This window comes from Sphaerodactylus townsendi, linkage group LG01 (genome assembly GCF_021028975.2).
Source record: "Sphaerodactylus townsendi isolate TG3544 linkage group LG01, MPM_Stown_v2.3, whole genome shotgun sequence".
NCBI classification, from domain to species: domain Eukaryota; kingdom Metazoa; phylum Chordata; class Lepidosauria; order Squamata; family Sphaerodactylidae; genus Sphaerodactylus; species Sphaerodactylus townsendi.
The window spans coordinates 118,092,842-118,114,928 of NC_059425.1; the positions used below are offsets into that span (position 1 = coordinate 118,092,842).

Here is a 22,087-nt window from a genome sequence, read left to right on the forward strand (position 1 = left end):
TGGGACTAATTTGAATATGACATTCTCTCTCTCTCTCTCTCTCTCCTCCCACCTTTAACTCCTCCAGTTAAGGAGTATGACCCATTTGAGCTGGTAACCAGCATTTGGTTAAGGTGTGACTGACTTCCAGCGCAAGCCTTTTCCTTAGTGCTGTTTACAGGTGAAATAGGAACAGTGTTCTTGGCAGTGCAGCCTGCTTAATTGGCTTAAGGCAGCTAAGAATCAAATGAAATGAAGACATCATGGCAATGTTTGGTTTACTGATGCCTGTCTTGCTGACCTGTTTCAATATTGGCCAGTCTTGCTGGAGTCCTGATGACTTTGTGGGTGCCAGCTCTCCTGGGGATATTGTCATCGGAGGCTTATTTGCAATTCACGGAAGAATGTTGCATTCAGAAGAGAGACCCCTGAAACCAGTGATTACCAATTGTTCTGGGTGAGTAAAGACTGTGGAATAATAATGCCATGGCGAGATGAAAGGAGGTATTTATAAATGTATTGTGTTCATAAATCTTTGCTATTTCTCTGGAGGATGGTTTGATATGTTGGTTGCATGAAATGACTTGGCAGTGGAGATTTTTGATAGATATGCAAGGATAAAATTTGGTGTGAGTGATTGCTAGGAGCAAACTGCCTCCTGCTCATATATTATGAAACCAAGGAGGAGTAAATTTCTGTCTCTTGAAAAAAGAAACATTCTAAATGTCTTATCGGCTTTTACCTCTATTACAGTTATCTCTATTACAGTCAGTTTACAACTGCACTTTGTTTATTGCTATGGAAAATTAATATAGCATGAAACTTACTGTGTAACTGGAATACAACGTATCGTCTGGGCTGCAATATAAAAGTCAACGTCTCATTTTGATTGTGCCAAATCCTAAGTGACTTGCAGTGGAACTCCAAGTAGAGCTGTACCTTTCAAAGCCCATTGCCTTCAATGAACTTAGAAGGGTATAATTCTGTTGAGGATTGCGTTGTTAAATTCTAATTCTGAGAATAATTTTCAGAAAATATGACCAAACATTGCTACGAGGTTCTCCTTTTATCTGTGTAAATCGAAGAGAAAGGAGACTCCATTGTGAATCCCTACTGTTTGTTTTATATGTGTCAACACTTTAAAAATGAAATCCAAAGAGCACTTAAACTGTCACCCTGTGCTTGTTTATTGAAATGTAGCCCCTGCGTTAATATAATTATCTTAGAAGGAAGTGATTCAACCTTGTAGCTTAACTGCTATTAAAATGACTGTGTCAGTAATCTAGAAACGTATTAATGTCACGGTGCTGCTTAGTACTAGCTAGGGCTATTCACCAGTTGCAAAAATTTTTAATTGATCAATTATCTGTCTTTTAAACGTGTACTCAGCTAATCAATCAACATAAGATAAATACATTTTCAAAGCACCGAAGACTTTAAATAGGCAATTTCTGAGTAACACAAGCATGTTTGAGATTATATGCAGCATAGTTTGTTACAACTTAATAAGTAAAAGCTTCTGGTCACTGTTAGGGAGAAGGGGCATTTTAAGTGCTTTCTTTGTAATCAAAACTTTAAAATAAGCAAGTGTCCCTTTACCATTCAAACACAACAATTAAAAGTCATCTTATGTAGTTCAGATTTTTTTTTCACACTAAGAAAGCAGTTATAAGCATGTCTATTCCATGGAGCTTATGCCTAGGAAAGTGTTCTGAGGAGGACTGCTCTGTAAGGCAATTGCAAACGGAGTTACATGAGAAACCATTTGAAGTCCTTTCATTTGGATGGCAGACTAACCCATCAAATAAATACTATTCAAACTTGAAGACCTGTTTCAAGTACATTCTTAAATTTTTTGGCAGTGAAGGTGGTGGGAGGATCACGTATTAAGATCCTTAAGCTCCCTTGGAGGAGGAGCAAGATTAAAAAATGAAATGAAATGAATGAATGGATACTGTTAGCATGTAACAGAGAAACCTTTCACATCTAGAAAATCTGTTTGTCCCTTCACCTTTTTCATCTGTAGGGCTGTGTGGCATCTGACATTCCTAGCAGTGACGTAGGTATAGATTTTTTAATGGGGTGGGTTCGGTGATTTCCAGCTGTTCCATTGCATGCATTGTTTCAAGCAAGTTGGACATGTAATGGGAGAGGGTTGAACCTGAGGGAAAAAATCCCTGATTCCTAGGTTCTAACTGAGCCGCCACCATCCTTCCTCCAAAGAGCACTTTCTTGTTGGAGCATCCTGGATGAAAGGACCAAGGAATAGTTTGTGTCAGATCAACATGGATGACAAAAGCTGCTATGTATTCTGGCGATGTACAAGTAGTAGGGAAAACTGTACCTGCTCACATGTTGCAGGGCACTACACTGGTACATCACTGTATGTGTGTGTATGTGTGTGCATGCCATCCAATCACAGTTGACTCATGGCAACCCTGTAGGGTTCTCAAGGCAAGAGACATTTAGTACTAGTTTGTTATTGCCTGCTTCTGTATGGGCTGAGAGAGTTCTGAAAGAACTGTGTCTGGCCCAGGAAAATCCAACAGGCTTCATATGGAGAAGTGGTCTGCTACTCTTAAGCTCCACACCGACTCTTTACATCACAGTACATAGGTTAATTCTGAGAATGGTGCAGTGGTGAAACAGCTATAGATTTAACTATGTGTTTCTTGACAGTTTTGAAGTGCAAGTGTTTCTTCAGAGTCTTGCGATGGTACATGCCATTGAAATAATCAACAACTCTACGCTCCTGCCTGGAATTAAGTTGGGCTATGAAATCTACGATACTTGTGCGGAGGTTACCAGAGCGATGGCTGCAGTGCTGAGGTTCCTTGCCAAGTTCAATGCTTCTAGAGATGTGGTAGAACTGAGATGTAACTATTCAGACTATACACCCAGGGTAAAAGCTGTCATAGGTGCCACTTATTCAGAAGTATCCATGTCAGTTGCAAGAATACTGAATTTGCAGCTAATACCACAGGTAAGTCCATAGTAGATTTTTTTTCATATTAAATGATAGGATCAGACTTTGTAATGGTCTAAGCCCATGAATATTGTAATGAGATCTCTAGAAGCTGTACATTGCTGAGAACGAGATCAACTTGGTTTATGGGTATATAAAAGCAGCCTGGACCTAGGAAAGAAACAGCACTAGGGAAGTAAATTCCCAATAACTTTGGGATGTGGTGATTCTACTTGGTTCGTATTTTTCCCTTGTGACTTCAATGGGAAACTGAGTGTGAATGGAGAAAAAAAGATAAGAAAATAAACCAGCTAGAACATGATCACTTACAGCTTCCATATATTTGGCACTGCATGGGCAGCAACATTCTTCTTGCTGGCAATATTTATGCTGACAATGGAGCATCCTAACCTGTTCATCTGGTTAGAATAATAATGTCTGAAAATTGTAATGCCCCTACCACACATGCAGAATAATGCACTTTCAATCCATTTTCAATGCACTTTGCAGCTGGATTTTACTGTGCGGAATAGCAAAATCCACTTTCAAACAATTGTGAAAGTGGATTGAAAGTGCATTATTTTGCATGTGTGGAAGAGGGCCTAAGCGGTGTGCAAGGCAGTATTTTGCCCTTATTCAGTTCACTACTCTGGAACAAAGGAGAGAAATCTCCATACTGCTCCTTTCTGGTTGTATCAATCAGTGCTGATCTGGTGATCAAGGCATTCACAGCTGGTAGCATGACTGGCCTACAGGATTCATGCCCTCAGCAGCTGCCCACAACAACTCTTAGCCTCTCCCCTGTGCCAGGCACCAGAGGGCTGTGCAACTAGGACTCTATACATTGTAGATGTCAATTTGTAAAACAAGAGATCTGAAACTCACTGTAGGATGGTAACAAATTACTTTCCACCATCAGCTTGATGAAATATAATATCAGCATACTCTAACAAAAATCTTTACATCTTCTTCACTGGCCATTTGGTGTCAGTGTTGTTCATTTGTGCCTGTGTCAAGTCAGAATTCACTGCTATCCCATTTATAAACAGCCAAAGGAGCTCAGTAAATATGTATAACAGTCAAAGGCAGGGGGGGAGGGATTAACAGTAACTTGAACTGAATTACATTTTCCATTCATTGATGCCTTATTTACAGTAATCATCATGTCAACTGATTTTGCAAGGACATTTTTCACTTGGGTGATTGCTAGTGATATTGGTATTCCAAGGTTGCAAAATACTGGATGTTAAGGGCAAAATAAATGTATGTACACATATATGTATATAAATAACTTGATTCTTAAAGGTGGTACACAATATGTATCCATGTATTGTGTATGTGTTAAGTGCCGTCAAGTTGCCAACAGCTGATGTTGACTCCTTGGGGTTTGCAAGGCAAAAGACTTTTAGAGGTGGTTTGCCATTGCAGGGCCTCTAAGAGAGGTGGACTGAGGAGACAACATTCCAGGGGCTTGGAGTCAGCTCAACAGCTCTGAGCTGTTGCTGTCCAACAGCCGAAACAGTAAAGCTTAGCTTCTCGATTGTTTGTTCTCTCCCTCTCCCTCACTCTCGCACACACATACATAACACTTTAAAGGTGAGGGATCACAAGGGGACAAATCTCCCTCCTTAGGTGAATTAGGAACAATGTATGTTCCCTAATTCACCTATATATTACCCTTTGGGGGTTCTCTTCAATTGTCCCATCCTGTTCCTCTTTAAAATAAATATTTAACTGAACCAGCTTTGGGAACTAAGGTGATCTCCCCTCCCTCCATTCTTTTGCTGTTTTACCTCAGATTGCCATGCAAGGAGCTTTTCTTAAAAAGTTCAACAAATAAATAGCAGAATTTTCTTAAACACTTTAGGGGAATGGGATACACTTTAGGGGAGGGAATATTGTCAATAAAAAAGGCGGCAATTCTATATACAAGTATGAGGTTGTTTCCAATTTTCAGTACAGATGATGAATTTGCTAAGATGACTGCTGAGATGTAAGTTAGTCACAGAGATCTCAATGCTTTTAAAATATGATACACTTTCAAGATATTTCACAGTGTTAACTCAAGCTAGCACTCAAAGGTTCATGTGTTAACTCTGGTGCCTATAAACTATACTGAAAGGATCTCTTTTTTCCCAACTTGCTTTCCCTTCCGATTTCTCAAACTTCAGGAACACTTCACAGCATTTGAAGTAATTCCTTCTAAAGAACTAGGGATGTGAATTCATCTTCCATCTTAACCATAATAAAAGGCTAAAGGATGAAATGCCCTGACAACGAACCCTCCACCAATAGGAGAACAGGACTCATGACATTCCATCCCCTCCGCAGAGCAGCGGAACCTTGGTGCTGCTGCTCCATGGGCTGCAGAAGCTCTCCAGCCTCCCCCCTCCACCTCCAACAATCAGCCCGAGCCAATGGAGTAGCTGTTCCATGGCTTGGCAAAGCCATCCTGCCTCCCCACCCCCAACACCCAGCCCAAGCCCACAGAGCAGCTGCTCAGCACCCAGCAAACCCTCCTGCCTCCCCGCAACCATCCCAATTCTGCTCTCTAAAGCCATCGAGGCTGTCGCTCCAAAGCATCCTCTCAGCACTCACACCAGCCCAGCCCTTTGGTATACCTAGGAGTTGCGAAGGATGAAGCGGGAGTTGAGACAACTAGAATGAGTGGGGCAGCGGACTTTTGATGAAGGGACAAAACACTCATATCACACATTTATGAGATCCTACGAGGGAGCTGTGAAGGAAGTGAAGAGGGTATATTTTACTTCCTCTATCGCAATGACAAGTTTGTGCCCGGCACAATTGTTTAGTGTGATTCAAACACTTACGACCTCTGCTATGGGTCCTAAATTGAGGGAATTGGCATTTAGCTGTCACCTCCAGGCTTGATTATTGTAACTTGCTTTATGCTGGGCTGCCTTTGACTGTGATCTGGAAACTGAAACTTGTGCAACATGTGGCAGCCAGGCTACTTACTGGAGCATCCAGCAGGGACCAGATTACACCGGTCCTTTACCATCTGCACTGGCTGCCCATTGAGTTTCAGATCAGTTTCAGTATTGGTTTTAACCATTAAGGCTATAAGTGGCCTTGGGCCTGCATATCTGAGGAACCGCATCTCCCCATATTGCCCTGCGAGGTTCCTCCGCTCCTCGGAGGAGAACCTATTAGAGGTCCCTGGCCCCAAGGACATCCAGCTGGCCTCCACAAGGGCCAGGGCTTTTACAGCCCTGGCCCCTACCTGGTGGAACAAGCTCCCGAGAGACCAGAGCTCTGCAGGACTTGCAAAGTTTTCACAGGGCCTGCACAACGGACCTGTTCTGCCAGGCATTTGGCCAGTCGGGTTGATCACTATGAGCCCCATTCCATCTAGGTCTCTCAGGGGCAGGGAGGAGGGTTTTTAATCCTGTCTGTTACAGTATCGCTCCTATTTTATGGTAACTTATTCTGTATATGGTTTTATTCAGGTTTTTATTATTGTGTGTAAATTTCAGGTTTTATTGTTTTATTCTGTTGTCCACCACCCTGAGCCCTTTGGGGGAGGGTGTTTTATAAGTCTAATAAAAAATAAAAAATAAAAATCACCTAGTAAGTAGCAAACCATTAAGCCTCTACTGAAGTGAGAAGACATGATTTTCTCCAGGCATTTGACAATCCCATGTCATGCTTACTTGATGCCATAAGAGTTCAGCCCTCAAAGGATGAACTATTACAATTATTTTGGTTGTTGGTTCTGCTTCTATAAAAGAGCTGTTCTTTTACCCCATAGGTGAGTCATGCATCAACTGCTGAAATCCTCAGTGACAAAGTGCGCTTCCCTTCTTTCTTGCGTACGGTGCCTAGTGATTCCTACCAGACCAAAGCAATGGCACAGTTGATCCACAAGTCAGGATGGAACTGGATTGGAATCATAGCCACTGATGATGACTTTGGGCGCCTCGCTGTGGAGAGCTTTGGGATGCAGGCCATGGCCAACAACGTCTGCATTGCATTTAAAGAAATGTTGCCTGCTTATCTTTCAGACAGCACCATTCATGGCAAAATTAATCAAGCTCTTGAGACGATTGTCAAGGAAACCAGGGTAAATGTCATTGTTGTCTTTCTGAGGCAATTCCATGTAATGAGACTTTTCAGAAAAGCAATTGAGAGAAACATAAATAAGACGTGGATTGCAAGTGATAATTGGTCAGCTGGGGTCAAAATCAGCACCATTCCAAATATCAGTCGCCTGGGGAAAGTGGTTGGATTTACATTCAAAAGTGGCAATATGTCATCTTTCCAAAACTTCTTGAGCAATCTACATTCAACTCCCATTGAAAACAACATGTTCTTGAGGGAGTACACCTTGCTTATGTCAACGTGTTCACATATAAAAGATCAAGATTTGAGTAAGTGCATTTCAAATTACTCTTTAGACATGTTGGTGCTGAACCACACGATTACAAGTAGCCAGCAATGGAGAGAGGAGTTTCTAATTGCCAACATTGAACCAGGATTTATCCATAGCACCATGCTTGCTGTGCATGCCATTGCATATGCCATTCGGAACCAATGCAAGGACAGAAACTGTAAAGACCCATATGCTTTTGCCCCTTGGGAGGTATGATTTTATATTAATTCTGTGTTCTTTACAGGCCTCTTTCATGGTCTGCATTTGTCTCCTGATTTTATCTCACTATGTAAACAACTGGTCAACTATTGATTGATTGATTGATTGATTGATTGATTGATTGATTGATTGATTGATTGATTGATTGATTGATTGATTGATTGATTGATTGATTGATTGAAAGGATATTTGGACTGCCTTTGCCTGAACAGTCTGCAACATATTTATGATATATTGAATTTTAACTTTAAAAATCATATACACCATCAATTAACTTCCCAACCTACACTGCAATCTATAGTAGCTGAACTGCTGACACCAACATTCAACTCCAGTAGGAAGGTCTTTAACACTTAGGCAGTTTAATCTGTTGGCTTTGTGGTAATTAATTTTTTTAAAAATTAAGGACATGTGTTTTGTTTGTTTTCATGTGCCCCCTTGAGAGCTTTCTAACAATGGTCCATTCTGCATAGCTGAAATAGTCCTAAGGAAACAAAAAAGGTGTCCTTGGAAGGCATTTCACACAGCCTGAGGATGCCTTATTTCTGCTCAAGACGTCTTTTTTAAAAAAATGCTTCAAAGTTCACTCTTTCCCCCTAAGCTGCCTGCAAGACGTCTCCTGCCTGGCTGTGTAGAATGCTCAGCTCAGGAGGTATCTCATGTTCCCGCTCAACAGTTTTGCTCTCTGGTCAGTTTCACCCTCAGCTTGTGCCTTACATTTTGTGTGCAGCTGAAGGGATTCTCCCTACCATCACTTGCTGAAGGAAAGCCCAGAATGTTTGCCTGGCAGGCTCTGATCCTGAGCAACCTTTCAACCCCAAAAGTACATAGTTGTACTAACTGGTCCTGCTAACTCCAGCAATATATAGTTTCCTTTTTTGTTTTTTATAGGGGACTAAGGTAGGGGAAATGATGTGGGAAGGACTCAGGAAGATCCACATTTTCCTTTCCATGCAACCACCATCCTGGCTTTGCTGTAATCTTTCCTAAAAGGAGACAGTGAAGCATGTTTAGGTAAGAAGACAGCAGAGTCAGAGAAAAACTAGAAGTTCCATTATTAGGAAAATAAATCTAACATTGTATGTTAGTAGGAATGTAATAAAATTTAAAATCAAAATAATATAAATCTAAACATTTGTAAATATGTTTGAATTTGCTGGAGAAGTTTTTCTTCTGAATTATTTTCTGCTCCTGATAACAGTGTGGAAAGAAATCATGTGTGCAAATCTATTTTAGCCAAGAGGTTTATTGTGAACAGTGTCTCTATGTAAAATTTTAGAAAGCCTTCATTCTTATAAGTACTTAAATGATGAAGTATGAAATTAAGTTGTTCTGTATTGCTCATTCTTACATTTTGCAGAAGGGAAGCCCTCTTCCAACATAAGCTTTGTGTGACTGCTTATTTTCCTTTCTGCAGTTGCTTGAAGAACTTAAAGAAATAAAATTTACTGACAATGAAAGAGAGGTCTATTTTGATTCCTATGGAGACATTAACACAGGCTATGATGTACTGGTTTGGAAGGAAATTGATGGACAGATGGTGATTACTAACATGGGAGAGTATGATCTGGAGCAAAATGACTTCATCTTTGCTGATGAGGAAGATGAAATCGAATTCATGAATCTAAAGGTATCTGGACGTTCATACGTAAGTTCATGCAATGAATATGGGGCTTAACCACTTTTCAACATAACCCCACCAGAACTTCCTGTGCTCTTGGTTTCAAACTTTAGTTCACTATCTTGGAAGTGTCGTAAGTTTTACATGGGAGGAAATGAAGGTGGGCAGGAGACTGCACCAATAGTACTGTTTAATGAGTGGGTTGTCCCAGAGGCGTATCTAGGGGAAATGGAGCCCAGGGACAAAGTCTGAAATTCCCCCCTCCCCCGCATGGCTGCCTGCCCTTTCCTACCACAGCCAAACGATGCTTTTTTGCACCAGGTCATTTCAAAGTCACCATCACATTATAGAACATGCCCCAGCTCACAAATCTGAACACAGCAATGGGCCATGCCACACAGCAGAAATAAAAAAAATTTGACAATGTTTTCAAAATGCTTTCAAAATGTTTTATTACTGCTGTGAAAATTTTTTAAAGGCAAACTCTTAAAGGCATGCCTCATCACACACATTACTTAAAAACATTATTCCTTGTGGTTCATTGCAAAGACTATCAAGACAATCTTGCTTGGTATACAATCAAGGAACAAGCAGAAACATGAAGGCAAAGATAGCCAAAACACTAAATTTTTCAAAGAGCTTACAGTGTCTGTCAGATCATATGCAGTTCAAACCTTTGTTAGTACTTTGGACTCCTGCATTTCCCAGCACACATACTTGGTCTTGAGGAGCTGAAACACCAAACAAGGAAATGATTTTTCAGGACACAGTACGGGCTGGGACTTGCCTTGCTGCCTGGGAGCCAGTGAGTCAGCCAGGGAAGTGGGGGGGGGGGGGGCAGGGAGCTACTGGGACTAAGAAGTCACGGAGGCAGCAAGAACAGAAAGATGTGGGTGGGGCCAAGAGCGAAGATGGAGCCAGCACAACATGGGCAGGGAAGAGAGGGATGAGGGAGGCAGCTGGAGGAGGATGTGGGCAGGGCTGAGAGGACTAATGAGGAGGCAGCAGAAATAGGAAGATGTGGGCGGGGCCAAGAGTGACGACGGAACCAGCATGATGTGGGTGGGGCTTACAGGGACGATTTTTGCACCCTCCCACGTGACCACATAAGATGTGTCCAGGGACATGGGTGCATGTTTCCCATTAGCAGTATGCCACAGAGTTGACCCAAATTTGCAGTTCTGCAAGTCATTCATATGAGCAGCCAGGAAGAAGTTCAGTTCCCAAGTGGTTTCTTTGCAGCAACCGGCAAAATAGGCAAGCTATTCTACTGAATTTTATTATATGCTTTAGGTTGAAGACTAAGAGACTAACCAGACATTACCAACTTCTCAAATTTGCCATGGAGACAAGTTCCCAGTGGTAGTTTGTGAGTAAATGAGCAACCGAGCCCCACTTGGTTCAGGACCATGGTGCAAGAAAGTAAAGAATTCCTGCCTGCTCCCTGGGCTGTTTTCATTGGCTGAAACAGCCCAGAGGCCACAGTGAGGAGATTGCTCTATAGGGAGACACATGTGCAAGCATTAAGTTCATATTCTGGCTCCCTATGGAACAAATAAGACTTCTCTTTGCAGCTCCTGAGTTGTTTCAGCTGCAGAAAACAGCACAGAGGAAAAGGTAGAAATTTGTTTTTCTCCTGTGCAGCAGCCTCTCTCCAAATTATGCCATGCAGCATGATTGCTGATGAGTTTCCACCAGGAACTAACAGCTACTGTACAGCTGCGAGTTCCTATGGTGAACTTGAATGGTTTATAATGTTTGGTTAGGCTCTCAATTTACAAAGAGCTGAAAGTCATTTGAGAAATGCTTGCTTTCTATGAGATACCTATATACATGTTTTGTTCCATTGACAACACAGCTCAAAAATCTGCTTAGTAAAGCCATAAAAGGGGCAATTAAGCACTGCATAAGCATTACTCATTTTTTTCAGACTGCCTTGAGATCTCAGGAACAAAGCATTGTTTGTATTTGGCATAAAGCATACATAAAGCATTTTTTAAATTATTTTGTCTAATTACAAGCTATGTACAAAAGCAGCTTACATTTTCTCCAGAACTTTGGAGAGCTAGCATGATGTAGTGGTTAAGAGAGGGCCATGCTAACCCGATGAACTGGATTTGTTTCCCCACTCCTGCATATGAAGCCTGCGGGGTGACCTTGGGTAGTCACAGTTTTTTAGAACTGTCTCAGCCCCATCTACCACACAAGGTGTTTGTTGTGGAGAGAGGAAGGGAAAGTGCTTGTAAGCTGCTTGGAAACTCCTTATGATTGAGAAAAGCAAGGTATAAATGCAAACTCTGTTTCTTCTAGTTATGCAAAGTAAGAGCGAGTGAAGCATAATGGCTGAGCAACAAACTGCATGAAATCTGGTGTCATTTCCAATGCTGATTTCTCCATCCCTACTACCCCTCTGCATATCACAACTAATCCAATCACACCTGTTGTTGTCATTTATTTGCTATTAATATTTACATGCTATTGCCACTGAGTGTCTGAATTCATTCTTCTTGACATAAGGACAGATGGATTCACATTCTAGCTGTATCTGAGGAAGTGAGCTGAAACTCATGAAAGCTCGTGCCTTGTCAGAAATTTTGATAGTCTTTAAGGTGCTGCTGGGTTCTTGCTCTTTTCTACTAGTTAAAATCTTGTTTCAGTCAGGAACGTACCAAATGCAAGTCACTCTGTCAGTCTGAGTCCATGTCTGCAATAAAGTGATAGTTATCTGCCTTATAAAGTGGTTGTAAGGATTGCTACAAGGTAATAATAGGTGAAATAGTTTGTGCACTTGAAAATAATCCACCTATATTATAAATGATAAAAGTTATCAAAAGTCCAAACTTTTTATTGACTTATTTGTGGCTGCAAAGTTGCTCCTTTATTTTCAAAGTTGTAGGGTCAGATTACCAAATAACATGGTAAGAACATTTTGTTCTTAATCTTCCAACTTGCAGAATGTTCAATCAAAATGTTCCCAGAAATGCCACCCAGGACAAGTGAAAAAGGTCTCAGCAAGCCCACATACCTGCTGCTATGAATGTGTAAGCTGTCCAGAAAACTACTACACTAATCAATCAGGTGAGATGACCAGAATGTTCATTTTTTTAACTTAAAAAAGAAACATATTTGTAACCTGAAAACAAATTTTCAGAGCCATTTATCTCTGTGGTTGTCATAGGCAGAGGTGTAGCTAGGAAAAATAGAGCCCAGGGCAAAATCTGAGTTTTGCTCCCCCCCACCCCCATAGGCGACCTCCCTCCCCCACCACAACAAAACAACTTTTTTGCACCAGGTCATTTCAAAGGAGCTTGGGCATGGCATGGCTTGGAGAACTGGTCCTGTCCATGGATCCTATGATCCATGGGCAGAGCAAGCTGGATGGGGATGGGGTGGGGGCTGGGAGTGCTGAGAGTGCCCATGGATCCTGAGATCCTTGGCAGAGGAGACTGGAGCACCCCTCTCTGAGCTTCTCAGAGCCTCTCAGAGAGAGGGGGGTGCTCAGCCTTGGTGTTTATTTGTTTTAAGCCAAGAAGGGATCCCTTTCTCAGCTTAAAAAAACAATGTTGAGGCTGGAGTGCTGGAGGCATCTGATGGGGGAGGGAAGGCTTCTGATGGGCCCCTGCAGGTCCGGCTGGCCTTTTTGGGTAATGGGGGGAGGGAAGGCTTCTGCAGGGCCCCTGATGGGCCCCTGCAGGTCCAGCTGGCCTTTTTTTTGGGGGGGGGGCAGGAGAATGCTTCTGCTGGGCCCAGGCTGCGCCCCCACCCCCTGCACCTAACTTACCTTAATGGCACAGTGGCAGCCTCAGGCAGCCTGCAGGGCTGGGTTTCTTTCCCTCCTTGCTCTGGCCCTGCCCCAACAGAGTGCTCCTTCAGCTGGCTCTGCCAGCTGGATCAGCCTGTTGGGGCAGGACCAGGGCAGGCCAAGGGGGAAGGGGGAGGGGTTTGGGCTTGGGTTAGGGTTAGTAATGTGCCATAACAGGGGGTGCCCAGGACAATTGTCCCTGGATGTTCCCATTATTGCTTCACCACTGGTCATAGTTGTGAGGGGGAAAGAGATCAATTGGCATTAATACATGTACTCAAACACATACTCACACCAGCATGGTGTAGTGGTTAAGAATGGTGGACTCTAAACTGGAGAACCAGGTTTGAGTCCCCACTCCTCTACACGAGTAGCAGACTTTTATCTGGTTAACCAGATTTGTTTCCCACTCCTACATTCCTGCTAGGTGACCTTGGGCTAGTCACAGTTTTCTACGAACTCTTTCAGCTCACCTAACTCATAAGGTGTCTTGTCGGAAGAGGAAGCAAAGGAGTTTGTAAGCTGCTTTGAGACTCCTTACAGATGAGAAAGGTGGGGTATAAATCCAAACTCCTATTCCTACTCCTCCTTTATTCTTTAAAGTAGGCTGTGTTATTAATAATTAATGTAATTTTCTAAGTGTAGGCTGCCTCATTAATATAATATTAATTGTCATCATGGCCCCATCTGTGGATACTTAAATTCAGACCGAGAAATTATGAACAGACAAGCCCGATTTTTCTACAAATCAGAGAAAAGCCACAAGCTTGCAGTTATTGCCAAAATCTTTTTTAAACATTAATGCATTGAGGGGTTTACCCATTCCCCCTTAAAAATAATAAAAGCAGCACCTGTAACCTTCAGACATGAATGCTTTCTGATTCTGCTGCTAGGCAACCACAGCAGCATTGCCAGTTGAAATTTTGGTTTTATCAGTAAAAGACAGGGCCCTTCCGAGGGCTGTTTTGGCCTTTGCAGGAGGGCACACTGGGGCCAGGCCCATCACTGACTACCAAGTAACTTGCTACAGCTTGACTTGCATGACACAGTCCTTGTGGGGTGGCTTCTTGCTACTGTTCAACAGCAGCCACTATGCAAAAGTCAGTGTAATGTTGTGGTTAGCGTTTTCAAACACAGGTTTGATTCCCATCCTGCAGTGAAATCTCACTGGGTAATCTTGAGCCATTTACTTCTCTCCCACTCTAATGTACCTCAGGGTTGTTGTGAGGATTAAATGGACTAGAAGAGGAAAATGATGTAAGCCACTTTGGAAAGAAAGATGGAGTATACATTAAGTAAATAATAAATAATAAAATGAAGGTGTGAGCACATAAATAGTAGGTTGGATGGTAGATGGGAAGGAGAGAAGGAAACATGGAAAGATGATGGGGCTGCTAGGAGTAAAGAAATAGTGTGGGGAGAGAGATACAGCAGAAAGTAAGGCGCTCCATGCAAGTCTTTGCAGGTTCCCAACCATGAAACTAAACCCAGCTCGATAGGTGGGCTGGAGATGCTGCCAGGGGGAGAGAAAGCGGGAACCCTGAAGACAAAGGACAGATAAGGGTAGACTGGCTGCTGGGTGGGAAGGAGAGAAGGGAGTAGGACAAGATTATGGATGCTTTTAGGAAGGGAGAGAGGAAAAATAAAATGTTCCCTGCAAGTCCTTGAAGGACCCCTGTTTGTATATTTCTAATCTTGATTATTCAGTTAATTACTTTTAAGGTTGAAATCAAGGATGAGATTAACAGCCCATCCAGATTTGGTGCATGGGCAGGAACGGTGCTTCTCCATTGCCACCCACACTTACTAGGGGCAGTAGCCAAGAGATTCCACACGCTCCTAAGGAGGCAATGGAAGAACTGAAAGTGCCATTAGTGGATGCACCAGTAGTGGCTCTACAATCAGCTTTGATCCTCTCAAAAGATGGAGATAATGTCCTAATAGACCAATTTGATTTAAAAAATGAAGCAGCCCTCCAAAGGGCTCACGAAGCATCCTCCATGGCTATTAGGGCTGTGGCAGTACTTTCCAACTTTACACGGGCCACAGTCATATGGGCCAACAATATACTGTAAAACATGGAAATGGGCCCTTTGATGTACAAGCACTCAGTTCTTGAGATCATAAGAGTGACCCAGTTCACCTCTGACACATCCCAGAATGCTGTTCAATTTGATGCAAGGGCACAGGCAGCCACCATCCTGGTTAGGAGAAATTTGTAGCTGTGCAATTGGAATGTGGATCCCCTTGCAAAATCCAACCTATTCACAGAGAAGTTCTCAGGGAGCCATCTTTTCAGTAACTCCACAACTTGAGAAAGTCCTAACTAAAACAAAAGAAGGATAACAAGATCAAGACCAATGGTTCTTTTCACCACTATAACAGTTAATTAGTCTAATGTCAATATGACAAAATTAGATGAAGACTTGAAGGTAATTAAGCAAGAAATGACCAAAAGAACTTAGAACAAGGGATGAATAAAATGTTGGGAGACCTGAAAACTTTTAATGATAGACTAGAAAAAAGTAGAAAAAGTAGAGGATAGACTGTAAACAATTGAGAAGGAGAAAGAAAATACAGGAAAGAATTATACAAAAAATAGATAAAACTTATAAGATACTTAAGTGCAGTAACTAAACCCCTGTGGTAATCTTAAAATTTAATTTAAGGTGCAATTATGTTTCAATGTATAAAATGTATCACATGTAATGTCAATGGTATAAATAAACCTATTAAGAGAAGGAAAATGTTTAATTAGGTACAGAAATTGAATCTGCAGATATGCTGTTTACAAGAAATCCATGTTGTACAAAAAATTGTAAATATTTGTGCAACAGGAAGTTAGATTTAGAATTTGTTGTGGCTAGAAAGGAAAAATGTGGTAAAGTTATTTATGTTAAAGATTATCTGGAGTTAAGTTGACATATCCTGAGGGATGTTATGTTATGACTGAAATTGAACTAAATGGGAGAAAAATGCTGGGGAACTCATGCACCCAACAGTGGTAAAAGCAATTTTTAAAGGTACTGTGTGAAAAAATGATGGATTGGTATGATTTAGATGTAGTTATGTTAGGAGATTTCAATGGAGTCTGCAATTTGAGATAGAGGAGGGGCTGGTAAGAAAGGATGGAATAGGGAAAACTTCCTAATTGTTTTTTTAATTAATAAACAATTTTGGATTGATTGATGTTTGGAGACACATTAATGGGGAAATGAAAGACTTCATTTTTTTCACAAAGACACCAATCGTGGTCCAGGATAGATGCTATATGGATTTCATTTAAGTTTGCTAAAGATGTATATAAAGGAGAAATAAAAGTAAATGGTATGACAGATCATAAATCGATAGAGATGATGTTAAGAAATAGGAAAAGAATGACTGGAAGTTGAAAAACTCATTATTGGAGGAAGAGTTTATCAATTATAGCAAAAATAAAATGTCAGAATTTTTGAGTTAAACACAATGGAGAAACTGATTGGAGAATAATATGGGATACTTTTAAAGCCTTTTTTAGAGGGATACTGATTGAAGTTGAGACTAGAAAGAAAAAACAAAAGAAATCTAGGTATGAAATGCTTACAATGCAATTAAAAATTATAGAGAAAGCGTTAATTGGAAAACCAAAAGACAAAGGTATAATGAAAAACTGAAGAACATTAAAACAACTGGATTTAATGAGAACTGAAGAAATTAGTAAACAAATATTGTTAACAAAGCAACATAATTTTGAATTCAGGAACAAAGCCAGTAAATGGCTGGCATGGAAATTTTTTAAAAAGAGAAAAGAAAATTCAATTTTGAAAATTATAGGGGAAGATAAAATGATAATAGATCAAAGAAACATTAAAGAGAAATTTACTAAATTTTTCCAAAAATTAAATTAAATTAAGAAATATATTAAAAAGAAATTTTGGAGGCAATTGAAAGGTTAAAAATTAGTAAGAGTCCAGGTCCTGAAGATTATACCATTTTAAATAAGGTTTTCAAAAAGGATTTGGTAGACCTTTTATTTAAATTAATCAAGGAAATAGAGATTAAAGATATCCCACAATCTTGGATTCAAGCTAATATATTTTTATTCACCAAAGAAGAAAAAGATAAAACAGTAATGGAAAATTATAGACCCATTGCTCTATTGAATGCTGAGTATAAAATTTTCATTTTTATTTTAGTAAACAGATTTTTAAAAATTTGGTAAATATAATTCACTCTGATCAAGTTGGATTCCTTTCCAATAGATTTATTAAAGATAATGTAAGAATGATAGTAAACATATTGGAATTGATGGAACAGAAACTGGATAAACAGTGAACACAGTCCGAATATTCAGCACAGACATTTCAATGGAATTTGGCCTGGAAAACTGTGCCACTGTGGCAATAAAGAGGAACAAGATCACTGAGAGTGATGGCATAGAAATGCCTGATGGCCAACTCACCAAGTGCAACCAAGACACAGCTTATAAATATCTGGGCATTTTACAGCTAGATAACATCAAGCAGGGACAAGTCAAGACTGTGGTCAACAGAGAATATACCCAGAGTTAGGAAAATTTTGAAATCTAAATTAAACGGCGGGAATACCATTAATACCATCAACACTTGGGCCATACCCGCCATCAGGTACACTGCGGGAATCATCAACTGGACACAGGCTGAGTTGGAGCATTGGATAAAAAAACTCAGAAGCGTATGACAATGCACCATGCCTTACACCCATGCAGTGATACTTATAGATTATATCTTCCCCGGAGATCTGGTGGCAGAGGCTTACTTCAAGTAAAGCAAACAGTGAAAGCAAACAATTTGCTGGCCGATTATGTGAACAAAAGTCAAGAACAGGCATTGATTGAGGTGAAGAACAGACATTTGCTGAAGACCCTGAAAACCAAACAAGAATACAGAAAAAAATGTGATTAAAATGAGGAGCAAAAGTTGGCACAACAAAGCTCTGCACAGCCAATTTCTGGAGAAGATCAAGGACAAGGTGGACAATGAAAAGGCCTGACTGTGGTTAACAACTGGAAGCCTGAAAAAGGAAACTGAATCCCTAATTTTAGCCACTCAAAAGCAAGCCATTAGAACAAATTTGATCAAGGTCAGAATCGAAAAATCCTCAGATGATGCAAAGTGAAGATTGTGCAAAGAAGCTGATGAAACTGTAGATCATGTCCTCAGCTGCTGCAAAAAGATTGCCCAGACTGAGTACAGAGGCAAAACTCAGTGGCCAAGATTATCCACTGGAATTTATGCAAGAATTACAACATAAGATCAGCTAAAAACTGGCGGGAACATTGTCCAGAGAAAGTAATGGAAAATGAGAAGGTCAAGATCCTGTGGGACTTGTGAATCCAAAGGGACAAAGTGTTGAAACACAATGCACCAGACATCACCGTGATTGAGGACAAGAAAGTGACCATCATCCACATAGCAATACCTGGTGACAACAGGGTAATTGAAAAAGAACATGAGAAGGTCACTGATTACCATGATTTGAAAATTGAGCTTCAGCATCTATGGCACAAACCAGCTGAGGTCGTCCCAGTGGTAACTGGCATCCGGGGCGCCATCCTGATAACACTAGGGCAGCACTTGAAACATCTTCAAATCAACAAAATTAACATCTGTCAGATTCAGAAGGCAGCCCTACTGGGATCCACAGGCGTACTACGTCGATACAACTTCCCAGGCCTCTGGGTGAGGCTCAAATTGTAATGGCCAACAACCAGCTAAAAAATTGGCAGCTGTGAAATCAACCAATAATAATAATAAAAGGAACCACAGAGTTCCTTGCCACCCAGATTTTCATGAGAATACCTGGAAAGATCCCGGAGGCCGTTTTAGGTTGCCAAGAAACTCCTCACAAAGTTTCTGCGTTACACCACATTGTGGAGGATGTTATGGAATTTGGAATGTGAGATGATCTAAGAGCCCCAATGGCCAGAGCTGAAAGGTGCAAGGACATCTCAATAACTAAGTGAGGTAACTTGGTGAAGGTGTTGCTGCTTATTTTTTTGTTCCAAGGATTTGTCAGCAGGGAATCTCTGAAGGCAGTTAACATTCTTTCCTTCCCTGAGGCAGCAATGCTCAGTAGTTTGAATGCTTAAGGAATTGTAGCAACAACTTATTTCAGATAAAAAGATAGGCATTTGTTTATAGACAAAAGTTGAAAGCACAAGTGGAATTTGGCAATAGTCCAGTTCTAATTGCAGGGTCAATTGACTCGGGTAAAACACAAAGGCAAGAGGATAAAACAAATAAAAATATCAAATTAGCTAAGCACATTCCCCAGCATGATCAAAACACTTTGTGGGTACTGGTGTAAATACCCCCTCACTCCATCAGTGTGATCAGGGACGAAACAAAGATCCAAGCCAATGGCTCAGTGACCCTTTTTATAGATTACTAAATTCTAGGGCCCAGTTATTCCTGTCTTACATCCTTATTCCCTCCTGGTGAAGGAGGGAAAGGATCATTGGTGGAGGCAGTAGTGGTCATAAGAACTGTGATTTTTTAGGAGCCGAACAGCCAGAACAAGCCACCACTAGGCTTCCAGTTATTGTCACCAGACCTGAGCCTCTTCTTTCTAGAGAGCCTCTGGATGTTGTCCTTAAAAGCAACAGTCACAATATATCACACAGTCCTCTCAACCTAAAAACTTGCAGACTGGGTAATATTTTAGGCCAACCAGTTGCTATGATTTAAAGAGAGGTATCCCTCTACTCTGCAGGGAATGGCCAGTTAAAGATGAACAAGTTGTTTCATGGTTAGTGAGTGGGTATAGTACAGACCCATACAGAGGCATAGCTGGGCCATACCGCACCTGGCATGCATTCTGTGTTTTCTGCCCACCCCCTCCGCAGCACCCTACCCCCTCTTCCCCCCCCCCCACACTTACCTTAGTGAAGCAGTGCAGGCTGGAGAAGTGGCCTGTTTCCTTCAGGCTGAAAACGGCCTTGTGGGAACTACACTTTCATGAGACCTTGGAGCTCGCAAGGTCTCCTGGGAAGTGTAGTTCCCTGGGCTCGGCCCTGATCTGAGAGGAAAGAGCAGCTCTCCAACCTGCTAACTAAAAATGAGCGAAAGCAGTGGCCAGAGGACAGGGGTGATTTTTCCACCCCTCATAGGCACACGCGCACGGCCAGTGCTACGCCCCCCGTCCCCTGGTAGCTCCGCCTCTGCACCCATATTTCTTTGACCTTGTCTTTTTTTCCAAGTGTTTTAAACTGAAATTTATTTAATAATTTTCAGCCAGAAAAATGTTAGTTTAAGTTTTTGCTTCTCTGTGTTTTAAAGACATGATTTGGCATGATTCTTCTGTTTGTGAATTTGTTCTGAGATTTAACATAATCTGGTTAGAACTTCAGGAATCTATATTATCTTATTGTTATAATCATCATCATGAGCAGTGATAATTGGTTGACTCAGTAGTAGTAGCTCTGGCTTTAACGAGCCCCAAAATATGGATGCCATTCATTTTAATGGACCAGAACTATGCCTTACACATCCCTGGGCCTCTATCTCCTCTTCAGTGATGTGTATACCATAAATAAGGCTACTTTCTAAAACCCCACTTTTCTTTGTATGCAGATATGGATTACTGCATGTTATGCAACAACAGAACCCACTGGTCTCCTGTGAACAGTTCATCATGCTTTAAGAAGATGCTACAGTACCTCAACTGGAACGACTGGTTTGCTATTTTGTTACTGGTTCTCTCTGCTCTTGGAATTGTGTTGATTTGTGCCATTATCATAATATTTACTAGAAACGTGGACACTCCTGTTGTAAAGGCATCCGGTGGCCTAACCGTCTGCTATGTTATCCTTCTTTGTCACTTCCTTGCTTTCATTAGTACGGGCCTTTTCGTTGGCAAGCCAAAACCCTACAAATGCAAAGCTCGGCAAGCTCTATTTGGCATCAGTTTTTCACTTTGCATTTCTTGCATTTTAATTAAGTCACTTAAAATTTTGCTGGCTTTCAGTTTTGATCCCAAGATACAAAAAATCCTGAAGTGTCTCTACAAACCCATTCCTATTGCATCTCTTTGCACTGGTGTCCAGGTTTTGATTTGTGTGATGTGGATAATGGTCAAAAGCCCTTTTGTTGAGGAGAATTTCTCCATTCGAAGGGTTATTATACTGGAATGCAATGAAGGCTCCCCTGTGGCCCTTGGGATCATGTTGGGTTACATAGCTCTTTTGGCTTTCATATGTTTCATATGTGCCTTTAAAGGCAGGAAACTACCTGAAAACTACAATGAAGCAAAATTCATAACCTTTGGCATGCTGATCTATTTCATTGCCTGGATTATATTTATTCCTGTCTACACAACTACTTTTGGCAAATATTTGCCAGCTGTTGAAATCATTGTCATTTTAATATCCAACTATGGAATCCTGAGCTGCACATTCTTCCCCAAATGTTATATTATTTTGTATAAACAAGAAGCAAACACCAAGTCGGCCTTTCTGAAAATGCTTTACAGCTATTCATCCAAAAGTGCAGGGAATCTCAGTGTAAACCACAGTTCTGTGGACTCGAGGTGTGCAACACCTCCGATTCTCAGCACAAATACTTGCTGTAAAACTAAGAGTGACAAAATCTGGTTGAATGGCAGCTGCCACTTCCAAGCATCTGGCTACAGGGAAATGAGAGGTGATGTACCATCAAAGACTATAACAGGGCCTGCAATCCCAAGGAGAAGACTGTCCAGCATTTGACGAGCCAGCTTGTAGGCATGTGGCTAGATGACAAGACTCCTGATAGACCAATTTTTAAAGGTATCTTCTCCCTTGATCCTCCATATCAACACTATTTTCAGCAAATCAGAGATATACAGCTATACATGAGTAACACTGGCTTCCTGTAAACTCTGTTTGGCAAACTGAGAGTCAGAGGTGTGTACCACTTTCCCTCTTTCCTTCAGACTCAAGCGCATAATTCCCCTTTCCCTTGTTTGCCTTAACTAAGGTTAACTGTGGTATCTGCTCCAACAAAAAACACAGGTCGATTCCCCACTTCAAAAATGGAAGCATAGTCAAACCGTTTTGGGAAAAACCGGGACCTTTTGAGCCCGGTTTCAGCATGCCCACTGCAGCTTGTG

General features: G+C 41.2%; 1 protein-coding gene across 1 annotated transcript; it reads left to right on the forward strand.

Annotated features, from left to right (window-relative positions):
• The first annotated feature begins 242 nt into the window (after positions 1-242).
• Positions 243-21,704, forward strand: GPRC6A (G protein-coupled receptor class C group 6 member A). The gene is made up of 6 exons (XM_048492241.1): positions 243-436; positions 2,659-2,962; positions 6,717-7,547; positions 8,974-9,186; positions 12,132-12,255; positions 20,572-21,704. Exons 1-6 carry the CDS (start codon positions 243-245, stop codon positions 21,702-21,704), a joined length of 2,799 nt encoding a protein of 932 aa, XP_048348198.1.
• Positions 21,705-22,087: the final 383 nt, after the last annotated feature.